Raw genomic sequence first — 26,185 nt, 5'->3', positions numbered from 1 at the left:
CCTGAAATGTAAAAAAAGTTTTTGAAAAAATGTGGAAATGGACAGGGGCGGCTCACAGGGTCGGACTGGAGCATAAAACTGTCTCAGGCACCAATGAAAAAGTGTCCCACAGTTGCAAAAGGCAATTCATTCCTTTAGTGACAGACTGTTAGTACCTAAAGGGGTGTTTTTTTTTCTAAAATGTAAGCAAATTGTGATGTGTAAAGAATATTTATTCAGCGACAATGGTCAAAACTGCTAGCTGCATAGTGAAGTAACTTATCATACTGATCCACATTGGCCAAAAAAGTGGCCCATTTTGATCCAGAAAATTGTCCCACACTAGCATTTTGCATTTTTCGTACAGACATTGCTCTATTCCCCTATAGGCCAATCCGAGCCTGGTGACTCATCCAAAATGGTAGAGGGGGGCATCGAACCAGTGGCCCCTTCATCCATTATGGAGGAGCCGAGGAGCCAGCCCAGTGAAACAGTGAGCACTCCCGCAGCTTCTTTTTCCAGCTGAGGGAGTGCTCCTAGGCTGGCTGAACTGTCAAAGGGAAACAGCGTTTCCCTTTGACAGTTCAGTTCCCCAGCCGCACATGCTCACTGAGCCATGCAAGGATGGAAGTGTTTTAATTCGCCAGCCTTGCATAGCTCATTGGGAATGCTGGCTGGGGAACTGCATGTCTGTATGTGTGAGGGGGAGCTCCTGCGCACATATGAACAGAGCAGGCTGGAGCTGGGGATTCTGCAGGCCCCTGTGCACGCATTTACAGGAACTAGGAAGGTCTTGCTTCCTGATTCCTGTTCATGGATGCGTATATGCTTGTGTTGTGATTGAGTGTACGGTGATGGGTGCTCGTGGGAATGAAAGAGTGATTGTTGTGTGTGTGTGTGTGTGTGTGTGTGTGTGTGTGTGTTTGTGTTGGTCTGTGGAGCTAATTTTGGTGAGAGGGGGGGTTTGTACAAAAAAGGCAATTTAAAAATGCCTTTGTTGCACAATCTCCCGACCCACCTGCCAAAATCAGTTCTCCTTCCGAGGTGCTGTGGAGCCCAGAGGACAGGGATGGTATTTATTTACTGGACATCTATCATAGATGACCACTAAAAAATATTATGCCTGCTCCCTGGGCCCCCCAGCGCTAATTGTAAACTATTTGGCTTTTTACCCATTTTAAAATAAAAATATGCTCTAAAATACAAACTTTGGACCCATTATTTAAAATAAATTCACAGGGGGTATACCCACCGAACCAGCCTTAATTGGTTCAGGCTTCCTCATTACGCTCGGTCGCTATGACATATCTGGGGGAAATATTTATGCCCCACCACTTAAAAAATTCACCAGCTGCCATTTGTCCTTAGACTGTGCTGGGAGCAGTGTGGGGGAACCCAGGGTCTGTGATGGGGTGGGGAGAGCCAAGGGACTGGGTAGAAGTAGGATGAAGCCCCGAGACTGTGATGGGAGCAGATGGGGGAGCCCAGGTACTATACTGGGAGTACAGTGCGGTGACTGCGTGCGATTTCATTGCCATTTGGACTTACTGTCCATTTGGCATTTTTGGGGGGGCGGGCCTACCCACATTTTACTCAATGGGGGCTCAGTCAAAAAAAAGTTTGAAGACCACTGCAGTAGAGGGATGTCCACGAAAATTTCTTGACAAGACATTAAGACTGCTGAAAGTTAAAAGGTGAACTGTCTTTGTGCAAAGCCATAGTGAACCCAGAAGAGGGAGGGTGAGAACTGAGACAAATATTCGCAAGGTGTCTACGCTTGGAAGTGGGCGACGCAAGGGTGAACAACCCTCACCCAAGAATGAGTGAATAAGCCATTGTGAACCCTGGCGGAGGGAGCTGAGATTTAGAAGGGGTCTAAGGCCGGCAGAGGGGGAGCCAAGGGGCAACAAATCCTCATCTCGAGTGCAATCCAAAAGGAACTTTTGTTTACTGTGTTGTTTTGTTTCTTTTGGAACTATCAGACCCTCGGAAGCAGGAGACTCAGCCATAAAGGTTCATATACTGATAAAGAACTGTTTGAGGGGTGTACGCAGGGAAGAGGGGGACCGAGGGGTGAATCCTTCACCCAACGAGGACTGTGGAATAGAACTTTGTTTGCTTGTTTGATACATCAGGCCTCAAAGGCAGCAAACTTTTTAATTAAAAGAGACTTTAACATCAAATAACCTGATAGCTGGAACAGAACTGTCGGCTCGTGCTGAGAAAGCTCGAGAGTGTGCTGCTCTCCAAGGTCTCACCTTGTCCTGTGCTGAAAACATGGGGAAGAGAGACCCCTGGCAATCACATCCTGATTTATTATTTGGAATACTTTTTTTATTGAAACCCTATCCCACACTCCTTCTGTAATTAGTTGTAAGGAATTGGCAATATGTTTTTCTTAGTATAGGCCCTTTTATTTTGACACAACGCCATTAGGACTGCCTTATTTTTCATTTGATGGTCGACGCTCACTCGGATCATAGATTTAGGTTTAGGTTAGGCGTTTTTCCAGCCTGCATTTATAGTTCAATAAACACCCTTGAACTGTGATCACTTGTTTCTGTCTTTACTGTTGCCACCAGGAGTTCCTTAAACCACCCAATGGTAGAACTGTATCTGTTTAACAAGAAGCTGTACCCACACCCATGATTCCTGCTCTTCTCTGCAGTCTTGATGCCGTGCATTTTGCCAATGTGAAGGAAAATCTTTGTATTTATAACATAGACCTATACAGGTCCCCACTGGCCTCCAAATTAGAAATTGTAATGTCCTAAGAAACATTTGCAGTGAGGGTGCTGTAAATGGTTCCGAAGAGGCTTGCATGTTTGCACCTTTGCTCTTTTGCAGGCAGTGCTTCCATGTTCCAATAATCACAACCAGTTTCGTGTGTGTTACTGAAAACAAATGAAAGAGTCTTATTTTTTTTATTAAGCTCACCAACCTGTGATGGAGACATGCATTTTGTATTGGTGTCCTTAAACGCTTGCAGCATTCTGCACTGCACGCCATGTGTTCTGTAATGAAAGTGCTATCATGTCTAGCAGGGGAACACAAGCTGATGTGCATGGATACCATTTCATATTGTGCTAGATGCTGGTGTCAGACTATATAATAGTGCTGCCAGTGTTATTTGCTATGGGAACAGACGCCCAGGCTCACACAGTGAGATGAAAGGGCAAGCTGGAAGTGGATCACTGGTCACCTTATTCTAAACTGGGCAATTTAGAGCATATATTTTTCTGACTCAGGAGTTGAGTTCAGAAAATACCCCACCCCTCCACGGAAATTCCCACTAGGGATTTCTGCTTATTTCGAAAGATTGCAGACACCAAGCCTGACTTTTACATGTTTATATATGGGATAACACATGGTTATATTACACTGAAGAGTGTGATTCCAAGGACAGTGGAGCCTGTTTTCATTAAGAGATGCTAGAGTTATCCATTGGCACCCAGTCATCGAATAAACCACTCACCTAATAAAACCTATATATTCCTCTGAATGCACTCGTCTATTGCACACCTCCATCAATACTATTTCATCAATCCACCATCACCCACAATCACATCTATCCATCCATGCAATCTCACTCATCTAATCATCCATCATCCCAACATCACGCTGATACATCACACATAGGTCCCTCCAAACATCTAAACATCATGTATTTCTCCAATATTAGTCATCCAACAATCACACTCATCCATTATCCTCAACCATGCATCCAATCGCACTCACACCTCCAATCATATCAAATCCACACAATTGCCCCCATTCATCAACCACACAATCACCCCCATTCATCAACCACACAATCACACTTATCTATTTTTCCACTGGTCCCCACATGTACACCTACACATTCATCCATGTAATGTCTACCATCATGCATCCATGCAACCACACTCATCTATAATGTCATACATTCTTGCATTCATTAACAAACATGTCTGCCTATAAATAGCCATAACTGTTTGCTTAGGCACTGCTTGTTTAGTGATATCTTCCATCACACAACATGTGGGCCTCATTACGGAAAAACCGGCAGGTTACCGCCGGGCTCGTATTACCATTCCGCCTCCGTGATGGTGCCGGTGTTTACACGTCCACCTTCAGGCGGGTGGTGTTAAACCCGCCAGGTCAGACCTGGCGGGAATGACACCTCCGCCTTCAGGACTCGAGATCACCCAGTATGGAAACAAGGGTGGCAGCGGGTTTACCGCCACCAGTATTTCCATTCCGGGTGACTCGTAATGAGGCCAAGGGCCTCATTACGAGTCCAGCCATAACCCAACCGGAAAAACCGGCAGGTTACAGCCAAACTCGTATTACCATTCCGCCTCCGTGATTCCCGGAATTACCGGGGCATTACGACTCCGGTGTCCCAGGAATTCCGGGGGCGGAATTCGGTAAATCCCCATTCCCATCGTGATGGTGCCGGTGTTTCCACATCCGCTTGCAGGCGGGTGGTGTTAAACCCGCCAGGTCAGACCTGGCGGGATTGACAGCTCCGCCTGCATGACTCGAGATCACCCAGTAAGGAAACAACGGTGGCGGCGGATTTACCGCCACCGTTATTTCCATACTGGGTAATGAGCCCAGTGTTTGGTCGCCTTATCGTGTACGTCTACACCGGTTTGACACACTGATAAGCTGCAAGGTGCTACTGAAAGTGAACTTATGTAAGCACACAGCATATTAATTCCAATATTCACCGCATATTTTTAAAGGGAGTTATCTTCTGCCAAAAGACAAAGGGTTTACTAAAAAAAAGAACGCAAAGAGAGGACCTGCAAACAATCCTTCTCTTGTCACACTCGAACCCTCTGGAACTCAATCCCGGTATTGGCTTGGAATGCCCTCACAATTGTACAATTCCACAAAGCTCTGGAAACGAGGATTTCTCAACAGTACTGTGCTAGTGTTAAAGGATGCCAGTCGAAATGCTGGCTACCCACACCCAGTACAGTGCTCTGATATTCTCGAGCAAGAAAATCACTGTTAAATACCTTTTCTCAGTATTTGGGTTTGAAACAGGTTGTGACATGTTAATAAATAGGTTGTCAGTGGCCACTAGTACATTTTCCAATTGCAGGAGCATATACATTTACTATTTATTTATTTTATTTTATTTTATTTATTTATTTCATTTATATAGCACGCACAACCCCTTAGGCATCAGGGCGCTAGGGATCCGGTTACATGGAGCCCAAAGGCAAGGAAAACTTCATAGGAAAACTGTTACAGATAGAAGGTGAGTTAGTTGAACAGCCATGTTTTGAGTGTTTTGAGGATTGTAGAGTGAGCTCCATTCCAAAAGCATAGAGTGCCCTGCTGCCTCAGTAGCCTGATCTGCAGCACCTGCTCTACCAGAGGCACAGAGCAGGTTCTCAACAGCCGCAGGGACAGCCATGTCTCGGCAGCACAGGGGAAGCATTTAAGAAATGCCCCCCCTGTAAAAGACCTTCAATGATCATAAGTAACCTCTATTGGTGGCAGGATAAACTCTAAAATAAAGCTGGGCCTCAGTTTAGGCATAGTGCGTGGTAATACTTATAATAATGGCTGAAACATCCAAATTGATATGACACATCTGTCAACTGCTATGAGTCAGGAAGGTGATGTGTATTCTGGCAAGAGGTGTTGAGACTGCCAAATGGTAGGACAGGAACCTGAATGGCCATACCTTTTCTTTGATCTCTTTGTGATGGAGGGTAACATCCTCTGCCAAAGACAGCTGCACAGCAGGCAGATGTCCTGGGCCCAGGCATAAAAGGAGCACACCCATTCAAATGGAGTTGCCTCACACCAGAGTGCTGCTTCTCTTACGGCCGTTGTTCTTGCTGAAAAGGGAAGGGGGCAGGAGGGCTCTGCTCAAGAGAAGGAGCCTTCCACCATTTTGATTCTGTCCGCGCCTCTCTCTACTTCCTGTCCCCTCCACCTTCTCTGGAACAAAGCACTTAAGGTGTGACATCAGAAGGACAAAGCCCACTTCTTTCAATAGCAGGGATTGGACCACTAAGACATGCTAGCTTTAGCACAATCACCTGTGGACTTTAAGCTTTGAAATAAGGGGTCTCCCACCCATTCTCTAGTTTCTCTCTGGAACAACACCTGTGAAGAACTCAGTTGACCTTCTTTTGGAAAGCTGCACTTTCTAAAGCTCTCAGCCTAAGGTGAAGAAGGAGCCATCCAAGGCCAAGGTGCGCTCTTCCACCTACCCATTCCCAGGACATATTGGGGCTGACATCTGCTGTGGACAGGGAACTGCAACTCTTTGCCAGCATCTCCTAAAGCTAGGTGAGCAAACCCTGGACAGAATTATCCTGCTCTCAAGTCCCCCTCAGTGGGCCTAACATCAGCCAGAGGACCAGACCAGTTGAAGCTCCCTGTTCTGCTGCACCAAACCAGTACACCTTGTTCAATTCACTAAGAACGCGAGGGAATACGCCAGTGCTGCTTTTTGCACTCCTCCACTCATCCAGACTATATCGCTTGCATCTCAAACCAGTTCGATGCTGCATCATGCCCTTGTTGAGCACGTCACCTGCTAGGCCCAATTTAACTGCTCGACACTAGGACCCAATCCGAACCGCTGGAGGGTTGCAACCATGGCTCGACCCAACTGGTCCTCCAATGGCTGCTTCCCCGACCCACACATCGGAGCACCCAGATCACCAATTTGATAACCGTTGCCAACCAACTCGAACCGCTAGAGCATCCCACATCGGCTAAAGCCCAACTCAGCCTGGCACAATATCGAAGAGATCCTAGGGAAGGTACCGACCTACATCACTAAAAGGCCCCCTTTGACCACACAGAGGGACTGCATTCTCCCCTTCTCTACGCCCGCTGTCTGCGTGGGCCCACACCATCCACCGTACCGGAACTGAGCTCGATCCATTTGCATCAACATTTGACACCGGGTGTGACACTGATAACCCACCAATTAACTGAAACCAGGTACTGTTGACCACGGACTTCCGCCTCGATCCACTTGGGCCCTGGGGGGTGGTTAGGTCACTTTTGCAGCTCTTTTCACCCAAAGACATATCCATTTAGTGATTGGTATTTTGCCTATCATCCTTGTATTCCCGCTCGGAGGGTTACTTTCTTCAATCCGTTGCATCTTCTCTGTTCTTCCACGGGTGGGGATTATTGTACAGTGTTTTCTATTGAATTCTATTGCAGATCTGTGTTTAATTAAAGTATATATATATATTTGTATTGAACCTTGAAAGGACATTGCCTTTATTTTGGACTGTATTACTGTGTTTGGGTTACTACTGAATAACATTCACACCCCTCTTAAGAGCATAGCCTTCCCTCGGACCACGTTACCACAAAAGGTGGAGGAGTTATATCTCTTAACTGTCCCTGTTTTGAATTTATGATTGTGTTGGCTGTTGGTTTGTAGAATTGTGAGGGCTGAGTAGGCATGTTTACCCCTGCTCCTCCTTGTACTCTTGCCGAGCAGAATCTAATTCATCACACACTGTAAGAAAATGTGTGCATAATGGCTTCACCGATGTAGACCAGTATTTCCACTTAAGACGACTCATCATATTGGCTTGAGATGTCCTCATGACAATCAAGCCTCCAAAAGACCCTCAAAGCCCCCTTCTCAGACGCTCTTCTCCCTGGCTCGGCCGCTCAAACACACATTTGTAAACATTCACATTGCATCTCAATTCACACTTATAGACATAAATTGCAACATTCACACAACACTCTTAATAACTCATTCAGACATCCATAAATATACTACTACGTTCACACTGACAGCACTCTCATTCACACGTTCGCACATTCACAGACATAACCTGTAGTATGCATGCATACCTGTATACATACATACATACATACATGCACATACAGAAAGGTCTTTTTTCCTTACCCTCTTTAGCTCAGGACGCCCTCTGTCAGAGACACGCTGGTGCCACTGGCTCTCTGTATCCCACGCACCTTGAATACAGGAACCAGGAAGAAAGGGGTGTACACCTTTCCCTTTCCGGTTACAGTTAAGTGTGCTGGAGAGCCCTTGGCTTGCCGCCTGGCCTTCTAAATGCATGCGGAGGGGCAGGCACACTCCCTACACCTTTTGGATCCTACACCTCCTTAGCCTGCATACCCAATGGCCCATGCAAGACAGTAGAGGGAAAACTGCTCCCAGCATTGCATGGCCCGTGAAGCATGCCCAGCTGGGGAAATGTAGACCAAGGAATCAATGTTTCCCTAAATAAGGAGCGTTACTGGAGCTGAAGTAGTGCTCAGTATTTTCACTGGCCTGGCTTGTCTCCTCATAATGGATGGCAGATTGGCGATTATAGAGGAACCGCCACTCACTATGTTTGCTTTTTACCTGTCACATACCAATTCTGCACTTGTGGCATTCTTTATTTTGTTACTTGTCAAAATCAAGTAACAAGTAATCAAGTAATCCAGATTTTCAATAAATACAACCTTACGTGCTACAACTATGCAGACAACACTCAAATTATCTACAAAATCGAAGATATACAAGCAGATCAAAAACTCTAGGAGAATGTCTAAAAGAAATCTATGACTGGATGAAAGCCAACTTCCTAAAAATCAACCCAAGAAAGACAGAAATCATGATTATATCCTAAACCCAAGAGAACAAAACCTTTATACCGTGGCCGTTATCAAAGGTAGTCAAAAACCTAGGAGTCCTAATGGACAAGGCACTAACCTTAGAACCATAAATAAACGTGATAATTAAGAAATGCGTCTTCCTCCTTCACTCAACAAAAAGAATCCTACCTTCCTGTCTTTCACCCACAAAACACTGAGAACTGTCGCCCACATCATGTCAAGAATCAACTACACAAACAGCCACTACCTCCGGATGCCGGAACACCTCCTGAAGAAATTACAATGCATCCAAAATGCAATAGCTAGATTCCTCCTCAAACTATCTAGACGAGATCATATCACTCCCGCACTAAGATGTTTACATTGCCTTCCAATCAAACATCGCATCACATTCAAAACAATGTGCATAACACACAGGGCAATCAGCGGGCAGTGAGCAGGATTCCTACAGGAGAAAATAACCATCTACCAGCCAACGAGACTCCTCAGATCAAGCAATGAAATCCGCATGGAACCAAAACCATACGCCAGGAAAAAACTAGGGAGCTCCTCTTTCTCCCATCTAGCGGCAAATACCTGGAACAACCTCCCAAAAGGAATAGGAAATACCAAAGACCACCAAAAATGTATAAAACTACTAAAAACCTGGCTCTTCAACACCTCGGACCTAGGCGGAAACAACTGAAACAATCAAACAGGAAATACAAAAGAACAGGCTGACAGAATCCATGACGGCACAGACAACACCTAGAAACAACTAAGGGAAACTCTGATAAGAACAAAAGAGACAAAGCTAGGTGTAACCGACCACGAGCAACATCCCTATCAGAACAGAACAATAGCAAACAAGCCTAACACAAAAAGGCACAACTAACACTCTTACCCACTCAGACAGGGCATTGAGTATGGGGTTGGTCACAAGTAGATTGATTCGAGAGGACTAGTTTGTACCAACCACAAACTGGGATGTAGGGGCTGGCCAAAAACGAAGAAAGACATGCAAAGACTAGCTAACTTAATATAATGACGGAGAGATGAGAAACAGCCTTATCATGCTGAAACTAGATCACTGAAAGGAAGACAACAGTGTCTAAATCCCGAAAGACACACAACAGGAGTGTGCATTTCTCGGGACAACAAGGCTACTAACCAACCCTACAAAAACTTCTAAAAACCTCACCTATCTTCACACACCTCTCACAACCTAACCAAACACAACCAAACCTCTTAAACCACAGCAACCCGCACACACTTCACCACACCGCAACAACAAACACAGCACACAGACCCTCACACAACAGTACAAGGCGGACTCGGACCGTATATCAGACCAAAAAGCTCAGCAAACGGTGTTAACCGAACTGAAGCTGCCAACAGTACATCACAGTGCCCTTACACCTCTCCAAATTTTCTCCTACTAACACGCACTAACCTACCTACCTTTTTCTTTCAGATCTGCCAGAGCGCCAGGGGACCACTCTGGTGGTGATAGTGTGCGGTACAAATATCCTTTAACATTAACATTAACTTGTCTGTGGTGTCAAACACTTTTGGAATGCTATCGCCTTTAGAGCCTGATTTACAAACATGTTTGTAAATCGGGCCCTTAGTCTCCATCAGGTCTTTCCTAGAGAGGTTTTATGGGGTTATTGTTGTTTAGGGGTGTCCCGCACGCAGAGGTAGTGATCCTCCTCGGTTCTTTTCTCTTGTTCTGGGTTTAACACTAGGCCTGGGTCATCTATTGGTGAAACTGAATCACATGATAAATTGGGTGATTCAGGATTCAACGCATTTGATAAATCCTTTGGGATACTGGTGAAAGTTCAAAAGGACAGAGCAGAAACTGTGCTTCCAATTCAAAATGTCTACTAACACATTTTATTACAAGAATTACGTTAACAGACATTTTATGTTAAAGGTTCTTGGACCACGCACAATTGCCACTTGCGTGGTCTCTTGGCGGTCTGGTGGATCTGCAACGCAAGGAGGGTGGTGGGATTTGTTAGTCGGATTGAGCGAGAGAAGAGCAAGAGAACTTTGTTGTGCTATTGGCAGCCTCAGTTCGGAGAAACCGGTCACTGAGCGTTGGTGCGTTTGCAACAAATGTCACTGCTGCTGTTTGCCCGGAAGTGACTGCGGTTTTATTTTCCTGTAGAGGATCTCAGGACTCTTCTATGACGAAAAATGTTTGCTCACACTTGTTGTGGAAGAGCACCAGAAAAGAGGCATGCCCTCTTTTGCACTGGGATTTAATTTTGAAATCCCCTTTTCCTGTGTGCAAGGGTACATTACTGAGCCATGGGCAGAGGCCAGGGGACACCAGGGGGGAGTAATGCATGTCTGCCACTGGCAGGTATTCCACACTTTTGCCAAATGCAAATTTGCTGAATTCTTTGGGAAAAACGTTGTAACCACTTGTTTTACTTTAAAACTGCACATGGTAAATATGGTATGAAGAGGGGTGTGGGGATGGTAGGGTGACCAGATTTTGAAAATGAAAAACAGGGACAGGTTAGAAACATAAAAGTAGGACTAGCACCCTAAGCACATTCCACCCCCTCGCCCCCACCTCTGTCACACACCCTTCCTTGGCACCCCCCATGGAATGATGCATTAAATTACATTTTCCTGCAGTATCACTACATGGCCACGTTAGTGGCCATGTAGTTATGGTTAAGTTGCTGTTTCCATAGGAATCCTTACCAAAGTTTGCAAAAAAATATATGGGCCACTCTGAATTTCTTTCCTAAGTTTGGTAAGGATCCGTCCGGGGGGGGCAAAGTTATAGGGGGGGGTCCCAAAACGTCTTTTTTTCCCATAGACTGAATGGGGCAAAAACTTTGCGCACAGCTACAGGCCAAACCACTGGACGGATTGTCATCAATTTTGCGGCAGGGGATTGTTCCCCAAAGCGTGCTTTTGTAAATTTTGTGAGAAATCGTACTGTAGTATCCTTTAAAACAATCAAAAAGTAGCAGTCTAAGAATTAGTGATATCTATGTCCGCTCCATGGTCCCACTTCGCTGTTCGCTCAGTGGAGAAGATTTCTATTGGCTAATCTATGCCATGCTGTACGTCAAGATGTTGCGCTTTCACCGATTGGTTCTGCCGCAGCGTCAAGTGTGTAGCATTCTTTTGATACAGCCACCATTGTCATTTAGTTTTTGTGTTGTACGCCGAAATCCCCGCAAACAAATCCTTATGGAACACTGTGTCGAAAGGTAAGCATTACTTATATGTGGCAGTAGAAAGTGTTTTTTTCTTGTTTCTACAATCGTACCGTACAGTGAAACTTGGTAGGCAATGTACGACAAGTCCTTACTGCATCTATGTAAGTAGCCACCACCAAAAGTACTGGGGTTAGACTGGCGTCCTATATTTTGGAATCTGAGGCAGCCACCTGCACGGTTTCATAAACACAGCGCGTCTGCACATGGTCGGGAGTAACGGTTCTCATGATTGAATGCTGATATGTTGTTGCAAAATGAGAATGTATTTGCGTTCGGAGTGAAGGTCTGTTCATTTCATTTCTTTTTTTCAGTAGGCGCTCAGTATGGTCGCACATGTACCAAACCTCACATGGGTCAATTGTTTTTCGACCTTGACGTACAGGATAGAGAGACAGAACGAATGTAGGGAGTCACAGTTTGTGAAACATTCCCTTTGAAAAGTTATGCTTCAAAAAGGTTTGTGAAGCACATGAAATATCAGTTCCCAAGGACGTCTTCATGCAAACAACTACTGTGTGACTGCGGAGGCCGAAATGGAGGTGGTGCATATCATGTAAGCTTATTTTTCAGGCCTGTACACTAAACTGCCATTATTTACTTAGTCTGCAAAAAAAAAAAAAATTATTAGTAGTAATGCATTTGGAAGTTTGTGTGCCGTTGAAATTTCAGATTGCACATTACCGCCGTCTGTACGATGTCACAATTTCCACTATTACCTACGAAATGTATGTGGCATTGATATTTTTTTACCTATTATGCAGATTGTACATTGTCACCGTTTGTAGGGAGCCAGTACGTTTCCCCATATAACATTGTTTATAGAAATGTTACGTGTTACACCTTACATTTCCGCAAAGGCTTCGTATTGATAGATCTTTTTTGTCATTTTCCCCTCAGCTACTACCTACCGTATTGAGAATGTCATGGATTGCAGTGTCCGAGTGATGGTTTCTTTAATCGTCAAGTGCAGCTATTCGTCACTGGTTGTATGTGCGTCATCATTGAATGGGATGACCGCATCGGACCTCTATGTCCATACGCAGTCGTAGCAGTAAGAAGCAACATACCATCCTTTCTGGTGTCATAGTTCGCAGCCATTCATGTCGCCTTGTAAATCACTGTGACAGGAATACACCTACTGTGTCAACAACGCATAATTTCTGTGTGGTTAAACAACAATGTCACCATTGCCGCTAACATTATAAGTAACATACCATACTTTCTGATGGACTACATCACAGCGATTGACGCCGTCTTGGAATGTGAATGTGAGAGTAAACCAACTACTGAGTCGCCACTGCATACTGTGTGTGTGATAAAAACTGTGGCGCCAACGCATCATGACTGTGTGGGAAAACATCAACGTGACCGTCATAATTAACATTTTCATTGTGCAGCAGAGACACAAACTTCCAATTTCTTTGCAACTGAGAAAAGGGCGATGATTTAGCGCTATGCATTGTGAAATAAAAGTACCTTACTACTTTTTACATGTTAGTGTGTTTTTTAACCATTTCATGTTCCCCTTCACAATCTGCCATGCTACGTTGCAGGTTGTAGAATGTTCTTTAATAGGTGGCGAATCACGGTACATAAGTCTTTATGGAATCATTTGTTTACGCTGCCAAGGTACGTTATCCAGAACGCTATTGCACACCACTTGCTTTGGCAATGTAAGGTTCAGGCCCATCTATTATGCTTTCGTGGCGTTAGGGTACTTTCTGTTACCCAGATGCCCCAATTACCAAGATTGTGTCTTCATGCAGATTAGTTCTGCATGAAGACGCTATGTTGTCAGATTTGGTATTTTTCTAAAAGTGGAAAAATTAGATCAGGTGCAGTGAAAGTGTTTGCTGTACAGAAACGTTTCAAAAGCAATGCTTCCTTATACCTTCTCACTGCACATTTCTTCACCCTTTTCACCTTGTGGCACTTACACAAAAATGTGTGCACAGGTCAGTGGTAATGGTGTTGCTTGCAATATTTCTGCCATTAGTGCACTTCACTTCACAGGGTTTGTTGTGATTTTTGTCCACACATTAGAAGGTGTTGCTGATAACCACACATTTTAGAACGAATGCAAATCTTCTTCCCCCACTACGGTCACACGTTTTCCTTTTTTACTTTCTGGCAGCTGTAATGGAAAGCGGAAATAGAGTTTCTATGCAACGGCTGCCTTCCCTTTCCATGGTAGCCATCTTGGAAAAGGATTTGTTTTCTTCAAACGGGAACGCCGGTTCCGGTTGAAGATAAAAAAATCCTTTTTTTTGGTACAATGGGTTAGTGCCGTAAAATCTGTATTGGTAATGGCATTCAGCCCCCATTTTTTGAGGGTGGAATGGGTTTAATGATTCAAAGACCTCGGTATGCACTCTTCCTTCTATTGTGGTGGAAACTTGCCCTGTTGAGTTGTGAACGGGAAGTGTTGCAGTTACAAGTTCGTGCAACAATATATAATGTCCTTCCGCACTATCAACGACTCACCCATATGATTGTGAAGTGTGTATGAGTTCTGCACCATTTGGCCATGCTGTGCAACAGCATATGCTACTGTGCAATTCGTAGAAAGATGGAGTGTGAAGTCAATTGTTGCTTTACAGTATGCTTATGTGTTACTATTGGAATCCTTCTAAATGCTCAATAAAAATATTAGTCAATTTATGTTATGAATCTCTTACAGTACTGCCAACCTATGCAAATCATTCAAAAAACGTTTCTCAAAGGGACATTATGGGTACGTTGCCTTACTAAAAACGTCCAAAATTCACTACAAAAAAAACTTTGTTAAAGGGACGTTATGTTTAAGTTGCCCTATTAAAAACCTATGCCATTCTGTACAAAAACTTTGTAAAAAGGACGTTATGATTACAAGTAAAATCTAAAAACCCCTGCAATCCGGGAGTTATGGTAGGCTAATCACCCATTTTTCCCATCAGCACTCTCCACTGCTACCACTACCACCCCGAACATAAAAGATGCCACCACACATGTCATGACATCACTGATGACATCAAATGTCTGGCTTACTTATATTGTGTCATTGAAAAATCTAGGCCAGGTGATTTTCTTCACTAACAATCACAATATAAAAATTCAAAAGGTGCTGTACATGAAAACGTTATCCTTCTCATATGTTCGTAAAGTACATGCCTTAGGGTTTGCTCTCAGATCATGGTACACATGCATGGGGCAATAGGTGGCATCCAACACAGACTTAATTTGCATACAGAAAGATTAACTTTAATGCCATTAACATTTTCTGATGATGCTGTTTCTTTCGTCCTTCATTTAGTTTCCCTGTGTGTGCCTCTAATTTGTATGCATTGTGGGTCTTCATATGTATTGTCTCTACTACCACAAGTGTATATGCAGTCTTGCATTGTTAGCTAGTTATTGCATGTTTACTATTACATAAACACCCCTCACATCTTGCTACCAACATAATACACACAACCCCTTGCAGGTAGGCATTTTTAATTGGCATTATTTTCACATGTAATGTCATCAGTGATGTCATCAATGACTTTTGTCATGTCATCTTTGATATCCTGGGTGTTAGTCTTAGCAGTGCACGGTGATGGCGTGAGTTATGGTTGCTTAACTGACATAAAAGAAAGGGGCTAAAGATGTGATGGCGTCAGTGATGGCATCAATGACATGTGTGGTGGCATCTTTTATGTTTGGGGTGGTAGTGGTAGCAGTGGATAGTGCTGATGGGAAAAATGGGTGATTAGCCTACCATAACTCCCGAATTTCAGGGTTTTTTAGATTTTACTTGTAATGATAACGTCCTTTTTACAAGGATTTTGTACAGAATGGCATAGGTTTTTAATAGGGCAACTTAACCATAACGTCCCTTTAACAAAGTTTTTTTTGTAGTGAATATATATTAACTGCAGGGTTGTAAAAGTATACGCTACTTGATTGTTACAGGATTTGCTGCACTCTTACTTTAACCAATCTCAGTGGCGCAATCAGTAGATGAGTGTGCTGATGGATGAAAAGGTTGGATGTTCGAGGCTCCCATGGGGGGTAAGTCGGGCAGCTGGGCTGTGCCCCCGGTATGACCGCTATATTATGCCTTTATCTATCCCATAATACATGGATCTGTAACCTGCAGGTTGGACTACAATGCCCATGATCCCTTACCATTATGCTGACTGGAGCTGGCTGGAATTACCGCCCCATGCATTTCAAGAGCCAAAGGCTACCGACCCCTGCCTAATATTTCTGGCATGCTGCAAAAGTAAAGGTCAATGTTTGGCACTCTCTTTATAGTGATGTGCCCATCTATCTCTTGTGCAGATGCTGCCAGTGTCCCCTTGCTTAGGAGGAGTTGCAATGCTAGGGCATCTTGGCCAAAGTGAATGGTCTGCTTTCTGCAGTCGATCATGTAAGCTTGTATCTCCCCCCATCTGCAACAATTTCGTAAAAAAGCAACAGTGTCAGTAAAGGTGTTCAATGAAGTCAACTACAGCCAACTCACCACTTCCATGAAAAGTACGCAGATATCAAAGTTGGGATTCTTTTTCACGTTTTTGATGACACACGACTGGATCACCTGATCGCCACACTCGATCAGGAGACTCGGGGAGGTCACGCTTGCCAGCTGATAGCTCTTCAGGTTACGCAGTCCCCATGCCAAGATCTGCAATCAAGAGGCCACATTTCACCCAACCTGATCATCGTGTACCCCATAAGAAGAAGAAAGTGCCTTAATGTGTTCCAAGCACTATCTACAACTCCACAGTTATAAGTTAGACCACAAATTGTAACGACAGTAACAGAATGGAAGGCGCTTAAAAAATAACCTGCTAATGCAGTAGTGCGGAGCCTGGCTGAAGAATTCTTCTCATTTTGTAGATGCTGTCATAAGAAGCAGTGTATGTACAGCATCCTGCACATCACTCTCAAAGTGCACGTGCATTCCAACAAAAGATGCCCTCAAGCACAGGCCACATCAGCAACAGTGATAGATGTAGCCAAGAAGGTGGCCTCGTGGTCAAACACAGGAATTTTGCTACTCGTCAATTTCTTCAGTTTGAACTAAAATAAGGAGTGAGCTTTGATCAGCTCCAATGGAGCTCATTCTGCTTCTGTATATGGTATGGGATGATATTGTTTATATAGCGCCTCTACACAGGCAAGTGTTTCAAAGCGCTCAAGTAGGGTGGGAACATGGGGAAAAAACAGTCACTCAGAGTCCTTGAAATTCTGAGACGATAATAGTCTGCAAAGGCAGAGTAAGTGCGTGAAAAGTACATTTAACAGTTTGGGAGACAGCAAATAGGCCTGGCGGCGATTCTGCAGTAGTGCATTTAAGGGGAGAAGACCAGGGAGAACAGACAGACGATCCTCAGGCGTGGTGCGTGCGGATCGAGCGAGGGCACAGAGGATCACAGGGAGGGGGAGGAACTAGTGCACCCCGGTCGGTTGAGACTGGGGTAAATGCAGAGAGAGACACACTCTTGGGTTAATTTCTCAAGTGCATTGAGTGTGGGTAGGGTGTAGGGCCCTGAGGCAAGTGCGAGGGAGGACTGGCAAGGTTACCAGGGACCAGTGAGACTCTGCGGTACACCCAGCGGCCTGAGGGTTGGACCTCTTATGATTGCACTGAGGAGCGAACAAAGGTATAAATACACTCTGCAATGTATGCATGGCAGGCAGCATTAGCAATGGACCCAGGGCTTTAAGTGGGCCGGGGCCTGCCGGGGCTGGGCCCTGGCAGGCTCCGAAATTTCGTTTTGAGGCGGGGCCCTGCCGGGGCCCACTAGTCTCCCCTGGCAGCCCCGGCCACTACACCAAAAGGCATTTTTTTCTACAGCCTGAAACTCTCGCTCGTGTGCGAGAGCTTCAGGCTTCAGAAAAAAGCAAGGGATGCCCGTGGGCCGGCGCCACCATTATGGAGACAACGTGAGGCCGCTGGAAGCAGAGGCCTTGCTTTCTAAATACTGAAGCTCCCGCAAATTCGCGGGAGTTTCATTCTTTAGGAAAAGGCTTCTGCTTCCAGCGGCCTCACCCTTTCAGCCTTAATGGTGACGCTGCCCCTCCCCAGCTGGCAAGGGGCAGCGCCACGATTAAGGCTGAATAGGCGAGGCGCTATCCCCTGCCAGGTTAGCCTATAGAAAATAAATGTAGAGATCAGCACCCTCTCCCCAACGGGGAGAGGGTGCTGATCTCTACAAAAGGCTGCCTGGCAGGGGTGCCACTAGCTATTGAGCCGAGGCTCGTCAGGGGGGCGTGGCCTAACTGGCCAGTGGGACCCCCCGCCGTTAGGCCACGCCCCCTTGATGAGCCCCGGCTCATTTTGTGGTGCCACTTAAGGCACTGAATGGACCCCTATAGCATCCACTTGCTATTGCAGGTGCACAAGGCAGGCATGTTCCATAGGAACCCATTGGTTTTATGCCAGCAGTGAAAGGACAGGCTGGAGTAAAACAAAGTGATTTTTGGCGGCAGAGGGCGAATAAGAGGGTCAAAAAGCCTTTCTACTCCCCCTTCAAAAGCATAAAAATGCCCCAAAGCGTGAATTAAGGTGTTAAAACAGACAGCTTTCTTTGCACCTTTATTTACGCTCTGGAGACTTGACAAATGAGCCCCATTGTGTTATCCTGCATCTCCACTGAGCCATGTAACATATGCAATCAAGCTGCCCTTCAGAAGGTGCGGATCAGTTCCTCTCTTATGGATGAAGGGGAGTAGACCACAACCGAGCTATAAAGGTTGTTGGGGACGGAAGAGTTATTAAAATGTTGCTCGAGGCACCTGCAGGGCTCCGGCAATAAGAAAAGATTAAAAGAGGAATCTTAAAGACAACCACATATGCCATGTATTAATTGAGGCACAAGGTCTTTCGCCTAGTAAAACGTACAAATCCGCAAACAATCGTGGTCGAGGCAGTCTAGCATTAAGCGCTGTAGGTATGAGCGGGTGGCAGTGGGAAACTGACCAGCAGATCACGAGGAGTAGGGTGAACAGAGATAGTGGCACGGGCCGAATAACAGAGCAACGTGTTTTGGCACGTACAGTGCGGTGCTTATAGTGGGGGTTAAGTATCTGATACTCTGGAAGGGGGAGTAATGTGCAAGTAAGAAGGGGTTGCTCCTTCAAGGTCAAGGAGGTGGAGCTTTAGTGCAGATTTGAAGCTGTGGGTGGGTGGGTGGGAGTTTTTAACGTGTGGAGGCAGTCCGTTCCAGTGTGGGTGAAGAGGAGGGAGAAGGTGCGAAAGTGAGAGGAAGCACGGGGTAGTGTGGGAACGGAGGATGTGAGAAGGAGAGTGGATGGAGAAAGTGTTCGCTAGATAGGGAACGACAGCTCATGCATAGATTTGAAGATGAGCAATATGAATTTGTGGAGGAACCGATTTTCCTGAAAAGGAAATCAGCATGAAGGTTGCGATTTGAGGTGAGAGGAGTGCACAAGATTTATGAGAGTACAGGCAGTCCTACAGGTAAGGGATGTATCGCCCACTTTTACTCCCTAAGAATAGCCAAATACTCCCAGAAAAGGAAAATAGGGAGTAAAAATGCTCGTAACATAAATAGGAAATAGACACACAGAAGCCTGTCCCCCTGCTTTTACCCACTCAGCTCCATGGATAGAGGGGGGGGACCACGGTAAACAACTTCTATTAGTACTGCCCGATCTGAAGAGGTAAACACATGTTTACACATGTCTTTCAATGTAAATGATTAACTTGATGCAAAGAAATCGTTATTACAAAACAATTCTGTTTAACAGTTTAAACAATTGTACATGCTTATTTCATACTCCCATTGGGAATGGGACTTACTCATTGTTACTCCCTAAAAAAACCTTTTAATCCCAACTTCAAAAATTTGCGAGTAAAATACTCCCACTTCAAAACCTGATCTGAGCACTGGGACTAGGTGATGACGTTTTGAGAAGAAGGCTAAGATGACCAGGGTCTGAATGAGGGTTCTGGCAGAGGTTTAAGTGAGGAGGGGCTGATCTTTCTGATATAAAGAAAGTTTTATAAAGAAACAGCAGTGGTGGTAGTGAAAATGTATTGAAGGTTGTGGTCGCTACCAAAAAGGCACCTTAGGGTGTGTGTCATCAGGGAGTGTGAGAGAGCAAATAAGGTGAAAAAGAGATTGGTAAAGGAAGAAGGGACGGGGCATTGGATTCAGAGAAGTACATCCCTTTTGTCTCGGAGGATGCAGGTTTAAGAGTTTGAAATGTCATCCAGCGATGGATTGCAGTGAAAAAGGCAGAAATTCGAGTAGAACATTCAGGAGTGTGAGAAAGGAAGGAGAGCTACTTGTCGTCCACAAATAGGCATTAGTAGAAACCAAAGGAGGTGATGAATTGACCTAGGGAGGAGGTACAAAGGGTGAACAGTAAAGGGCCAAGCATGAAGCAATGGGGATTCCAACAGGGAGGGAGTGAGGTCAGAGGTGGTCCTGTTCCATGAAACGGAGAAGAACCGGTCGGAGAGGTATGAGGCAGCCAAGTCAAGAGCAGTATCCTGGATTTAAAGGCATTCCAAGGGCTACACGAGTCTGAGGAAGAGAGACATGGGCTGCCCCTCAAAGGAGGCAGAGAGTTCCAGAAAGATTAGGACAAATAATGGTTCAATATGGTGATCAGAGGTTAGAAAGTTGGAGACATGGGAGAGGGCTTTTCTATACCACGAAAGAAGATCTGACCTTTTGAGGAAATGACTGTAGATGCAGAATATTTGAGTTTTAACCCTTGTTTTCCAATGTGTTGACTTGGCATGAGCCTGAGCGTGTCACTTCCTTTAAATGTACTACCAATATCTCCTATAATAATGACTGGACATTGGATAAAAGCAGCAGGGCCAAGCATGTTGCAAATCCAAATAACACATCAGAGTGTAATACATTCTGTTGTATACCAGTAAGTGCATATATTGTATATTGTATTGCACAAAGTGGTAACATTTTACATGCAACCCAAAATGTCATCATTTCAGTGCACTGCATTGGGAGAAATGTTCACAAAAGGCCTTCACATTTAATGCATGCAGGACTCTACACTACTCTCGATGCATAATGATCTCCTGCGCGGAAGGGGAATTTCACTTGTATTCTCAACCTGAGGAGATGACACTGCTATCATTTTCATCTGGACCACACTCACACTGGAATATTGGAATGCTAGCAGGTGCATTGTAGACAATGGAGTGGCAGGGGCAATAACATGACTATAATGGTGAAGGACTCCGCCATCTGCTAATGGCCAAGCGTTCCAAGCGTCTTCTGCCAAAATAGAGAAGGGTCAACATGCAGGCTGTGCGGTGATGAGGCCACCAAGGTGAAGGAGAAAGGATGTGGGTTGACTATAGCAGTAACATGCAGCTTGTGCGGTGAGGAGGCCACCACGGTGAGGAAGAAAGGATGTGGGTTGACCATAGCAGTAACATGCAGCCTGTGCGGTGAGGAGGCCACCACGGTGAGGAAGAAAGGATGTAGGTTCACCACAGCAGTAACATGCAGCCTGTGCGGTGAGGAGGCCACCACGGTGAGGGAGAAAGGATGTGGGTTGACTTTTGCAGTAACATGCAGCCTGTGCGGTGAGGAGGCCACCACGGTGAGGGAGAAAGGATGTGGGTTGACCATAGCAGTAACATGCAGCCTGTGCGGTGAGGAGGCCACCACGGTGAGGGAGAAAGGATGTGGGTTGACCATAGCAGTAACATGCAGCCTGTGCGGTGAGGAGGCCACCACGGTGAGGGAGAAAGGATGTGGGTTGATCATAGCAGTAACATGCAGCCTGTGCGGTGAGGAGGCCACCACGGTGAGGGAGAAAGGATGTGGGTTGACCATAGCAGTAACATGCAGCCTGTGCGGTGAGGAGGCCACCACGGTGAGAGACAAAGGATGTGGGTTGACCATAGAAGTAACATGTAGCCTGTGCGGTGAGGAGGCCACCACGGTGAGGGAGAAAGGATGTGGGTTGACTATAGCAGTAACATGCAGCCTGTGCGGTGAGGAGGCCACCACGGTCAGTAAGTTTGAGGGAGCAATGGAGGAGCAGGAGGCAGCAGAGCTAAAGGGGAGCCTGGTGAGGAGGAGATACTGTGGTGGGGGCTGATGTGGGCAGACAACTTGGAGTGGAAAGAGGGAGGGAATGGCAACCGATTCGAAGTGCATTGGGACATGCCATAAAAATGCCCACATTCCCCGTATTCTGATTGGCTGATGAAAATTCCAAGGGCGCTAAAGTCTGATATACGACTTCTGTCGCAAACATTCCAATGTTTCTCCATTGTCTTTCCTTGTTTTAAGCAGAACATTCTATCCTCATTAAGTGGCAAGTTTGAACAACATTAATGCCCTCCCCGCGCACCATTTCTAGGTGGTAACGCATCCTGGCTCTTTTTGATGACCATAGCTTCTGGCCTATCTACTAGTATCAGTGCCGATGCCACCTGGTAATGGCCCTGGAAATGTAACATTATTGATAGGCACATTGCCAGCTCTCCAGGCTGTGACTGGATAGTATATGGCACGAGGCTCAACAGATGCAGCAATGCCATCTGCCCTGATTGAAATCAATAGAAGTGTGGCTACATGGGCTCGTTGTTCTGCCCTACCACCCACTTCCACTAGTTTCTGTACTTTGGGAACAACAATAAATCAATGGACAGAAACAGAACCTTTGTGTATCACATAGGGATGACTACTCACCTCTATGGCAGTCCGCTGCAGAACTGGCTTGATTCCTTGTGGCACCATGTAAATATTGGCCTCCCTCTGTGGCGGCGGATACGGCAGGTCGGTATCTGAAGACTGCACGTTGGACATAAAAAGAACAGGCTTTCATTCAATGAAGCTTCTTTCATTTACATCAGGGGAGGCGCATGCGCAGTGAATCTCGTTTAAAGCCAGCCTCATGATACTCAACAGCCATAATGATGTATACTTTAGTAGACTGTAAACAAGCTCGACACGTCTATTTCTGCATTAGGCGGCGCTCCCCTGGAAAGTGACTCGTTTCGTTAAAATGGGCAGGCATATTTTTTTTATCAAATATGAATGTCAGCCTTTTTCCTTTTCATTGTTTTAATAAACATACAGAGGTTCTTGCAAAGTATTTTGAGACCATCTTGGATGTGGAAGAACAGCTGTAAGGTTTGGTATATATCTTTCTCTTTAAAGCAGGAATTTTCAGTAGCCAGAGCAGGTGGTGTAACATGAAATGACGGGGCGTGGCCTGTACTGCAGGGGCACTAGGGGTGTGTGATATGCCCCTACCATATTCTAAGCAGATCGGTGGCAGCCGCTTAAGACTGGGATTGGTGTAGCCCATAGACCCAGGTGTAATGACTTAATGGGCCTCAGGATGAGTGGGCCGTTCTGGAAAAAATACTGGAAGAAAATTATGTTAATTCCGGCTGCAGAATTTTGTCCAGCCCAGCACACTTCAAGTGTGCAGGTGGGGGCCATGGTTCTACCAGACATGTCTCACCTGCCAGGACTTCAGGCCCCTACTGGCAAACAAATGCCTGAATCACCATCACCATTACTAACAGTGCCAGTAATTCAGGAAATCCCATCCCATGGAGTCCTAAAGAACTCCATGGGAATGGGAATTTACCAGCACTCTGCCGCCCGTTATATCCTGGTAAAACTGCGATATTGGGCAGCGGAGACGGTAAGTTCAGTTTGCCGGTATCCTGTCGGTTCAATCTAAGGAACTATTAACTACTTTCAATGAACGAAAGTTGAGCAAATAAGGAGGTTAATCCAACAATGAAATGGATGCTCAAGACCGGAACTAAGAATGGAATGATATAACCAATAGACTGTCTTTTTTTCAACATCGGTTTAGTGGGAGGATGTCAAGACTGAACAGTAGTATGTTATTTCACCAACACAGACCCCTAGGCCCTTTCCACCCCTAAGACATTGCTGTTTGATGTTTCCATCTTTAACTTTTCAGGACAGCCAAGAAAAGAGTACACCTTGCAAACTCCCCAGTGAGGGAGATTATGGGAATACCGGGATATTGGGTGGCAGAGACGTTACAGTAGTTCACTGGGATCCTGCCGGAATTACTGGCAGGATACCGGTGAACCCAGAATGATCCCCTTTGAATTCAGGATGCAGAGCTTTCTTGGGGGCAACAGCTCCCTCACTTACAAGTTCACTTACCTGCATGTCCACCTATGTGCACAGCAGATGGGGAACCCTCTGACCGTAAGCTGTGCTTGAAGTTCTCGCACTTATTCTAGAATACGGGAGGGGGAACCACGCATTAAGTGTAGTCCTTACTGCAAAAGTCCATTCTCTGCAGAACTGCCGCGCTGCCTTCACATGCAGGGTGTCGCGACCCTCCATGGTGTATTAGCGTTTACTCAGTGGCCTCCATCAGCTCCTTTTCCACCTGCTGTACCACACTGCCTGCTCCCTCGCGTTGGACCCTACAACCCTGGTACACATATGGTCACCCCAATTCGTTAATTTAGGTATCTGCATTAGCTTCTATCACACAACCTATTACAGGCCTGGCGCGATCCATGACTTGCTGCACGTTCCACCATCTTGGGATGTTATGAGCACTATGAGGACTCCGATCCTCTACCCTATTAGCAGTATCTGCCCGCCCACTCCTCAGCTCTCCTTCGCCACCCATTGCCTCCTCAGGAATAATGAAAGCAAAACTCTCTGAATGAACGAAGCTAGAGGCCACGACAATGGAGCCACTCAGGCATTCTATACAGAGGGCTATCTAGATGCCCGACCAGTGCCCCCAGACAGACTAATTAATGGAAGATGTTTGCTCCACAAATGAACAGTGAAATAAGGAAAGATAGAGTCATAGGCTACCCTAGACATAGGCGTGACTCGAGGTCACCACATATTTGCAAGCGGTAGACAAATTGTTTAATTTCTTGCATTGTTTAACAGTAACAATACGTTTAAAAATGTTAAACGTATTGTTACTGTTAAACAATACAAGAAATTAAACTATTTGTCACTCTGTCTACTAACCCACTAAATATGCAGACCGCAAAGTACTTGACCATGCATATTCCACGTGCTACGGCACCGCTTGTATATATGTCTTTCTGTTAGTCAAAATAAATCTGTGTTTATTTATTTGTGTTTCCACAGTGATATTCCTTGTTGGGAGCCAGCAGTCACCTGGCCCCGCTGCAAATATGTGGTGACCCCGAGTCACGCCTATGTCTAGGGTAGCCTATGACACTATTTCTCCTTGTTTCAATATACCTCCTAACCCTCTAGAGTCAGGCCCCCTTACTAAAAAAAAGAGGGTTCCGCCCAATCTTTCTTACATCCACAAATGAACATACAGATAGATGGCTGTAGCTATAACGAATCATAGATTTGCAATACGTCTTTCCAACCTGCGATCCCAGAACAGAGATCTTCAATAAGACTGGACACCCACTTTGAGTATTTTTTGCATGATTGGCCCTATCTTGCGAGTGTTTGTGGGGTTTATTTATTTATTTATTTATGTATTCATTCGTTTATATAGCGCACCAAGCCCTGAGGTGTCTGGGTTTATGGTGCGGTTGAATCTTTGGTTGAACTTGCTGATTCATAGTCCAATAAGGAGCCTGGGATCTTGGGTCGAATATCTGGCTTATTTATTGGGTCCATATAGCCAATGAAAGTCCTCTCTAAGTTCTCAAATTCGTTCTGCCAATCAGAGCGCTTGAATCTCCCAAAGGTAGTTTGCTATTACATTACAAACCTAGCTCACTTTCTGTTACTCTTTGGGTTTTGCGAGGCTGTGAGGGAAGGCGTTACAAAGGGTGGTCTCGCTCTTGATGGGTGCTTGGAACATTCCGAGGAGTTTTAGGAGTAGTTTTGTGATTTTGGTGATTGCTTTTATGGAGTTTGTTGTTTGTAGAGTTTGTGCTGTCTACATTTGTACCCCTTTGTCTGCTTAGTGTTGGTTCAGTGCATTATTAGTTGCTCCGGTTAAAAATGCACAAAAACACCACTGCCCTTTCCTTGGCATCCATGCTGAACCTATTCGCCGGTGGCATTACAAGATTTGCCAGGTGATTAAATCACCCGCCACCACTGCCCCCATCATTGATCTGAATACCGCCACAGGCCCCCACAGCAGCAGTGATGACGCAGGTCCACTTGTCTCCCAGCGTGCCCAATTAGTGCCTGAGGCACCAGCGACTGTTGCCAGGGCTACCGCAGGAATCAATGGGAGGCAGCATGCCACTGGCAACACCTGTATTTGGCAGGAATCTGAAAGATATTTGATGAGGCCTGGAAGCACCTGCTGTTTGCGTTGTCTGGTTCCCTCAGCAGGACGGGTATCTCGAGTATGGAGGCTGCCATACAGAGTCATTTACGTCGGTGCCATCATTCCCTTTAATA

The 26,185-nt window shown here is 45.4% G+C and overlaps 1 protein-coding gene across 9 annotated transcripts in view; it reads right to left on the bottom strand.

Moving 5' to 3' along the window:
- DYSF (dysferlin) overlaps positions 1–26,185 on the bottom strand; it is a 1,254,081-nt gene that overhangs the window by 331,237 nt on the left and 896,659 nt on the right. For all 9 annotated transcript variants that reach the window (XM_069632290.1, XM_069632293.1, XM_069632296.1 and 6 more), the window contains 2 exons: positions 22,502–22,603; positions 16,312–16,473 (listed from right to left, as the gene is read on the bottom strand). In XM_069632290.1, coding sequence (XP_069488391.1) covers positions 16,312–16,473; positions 22,502–22,603 — 264 coding nt within the window. The remainder of the gene's footprint in view (positions 1–16,311; positions 16,474–22,501; positions 22,604–26,185) is intronic.

This window comes from Ambystoma mexicanum, chromosome 6q (assembly GCF_040938575.1).
Source record: "Ambystoma mexicanum isolate Mex_15411 chromosome 6q, UKY_AmexF1_1, whole genome shotgun sequence".
Taxonomy (NCBI): Eukaryota; Metazoa; Chordata; class Amphibia; order Caudata; family Ambystomatidae; genus Ambystoma; species Ambystoma mexicanum.
Note: the sequence above shows the minus strand (reverse complement) of the source record. Positions and strands in the feature narration are given on the sequence as shown.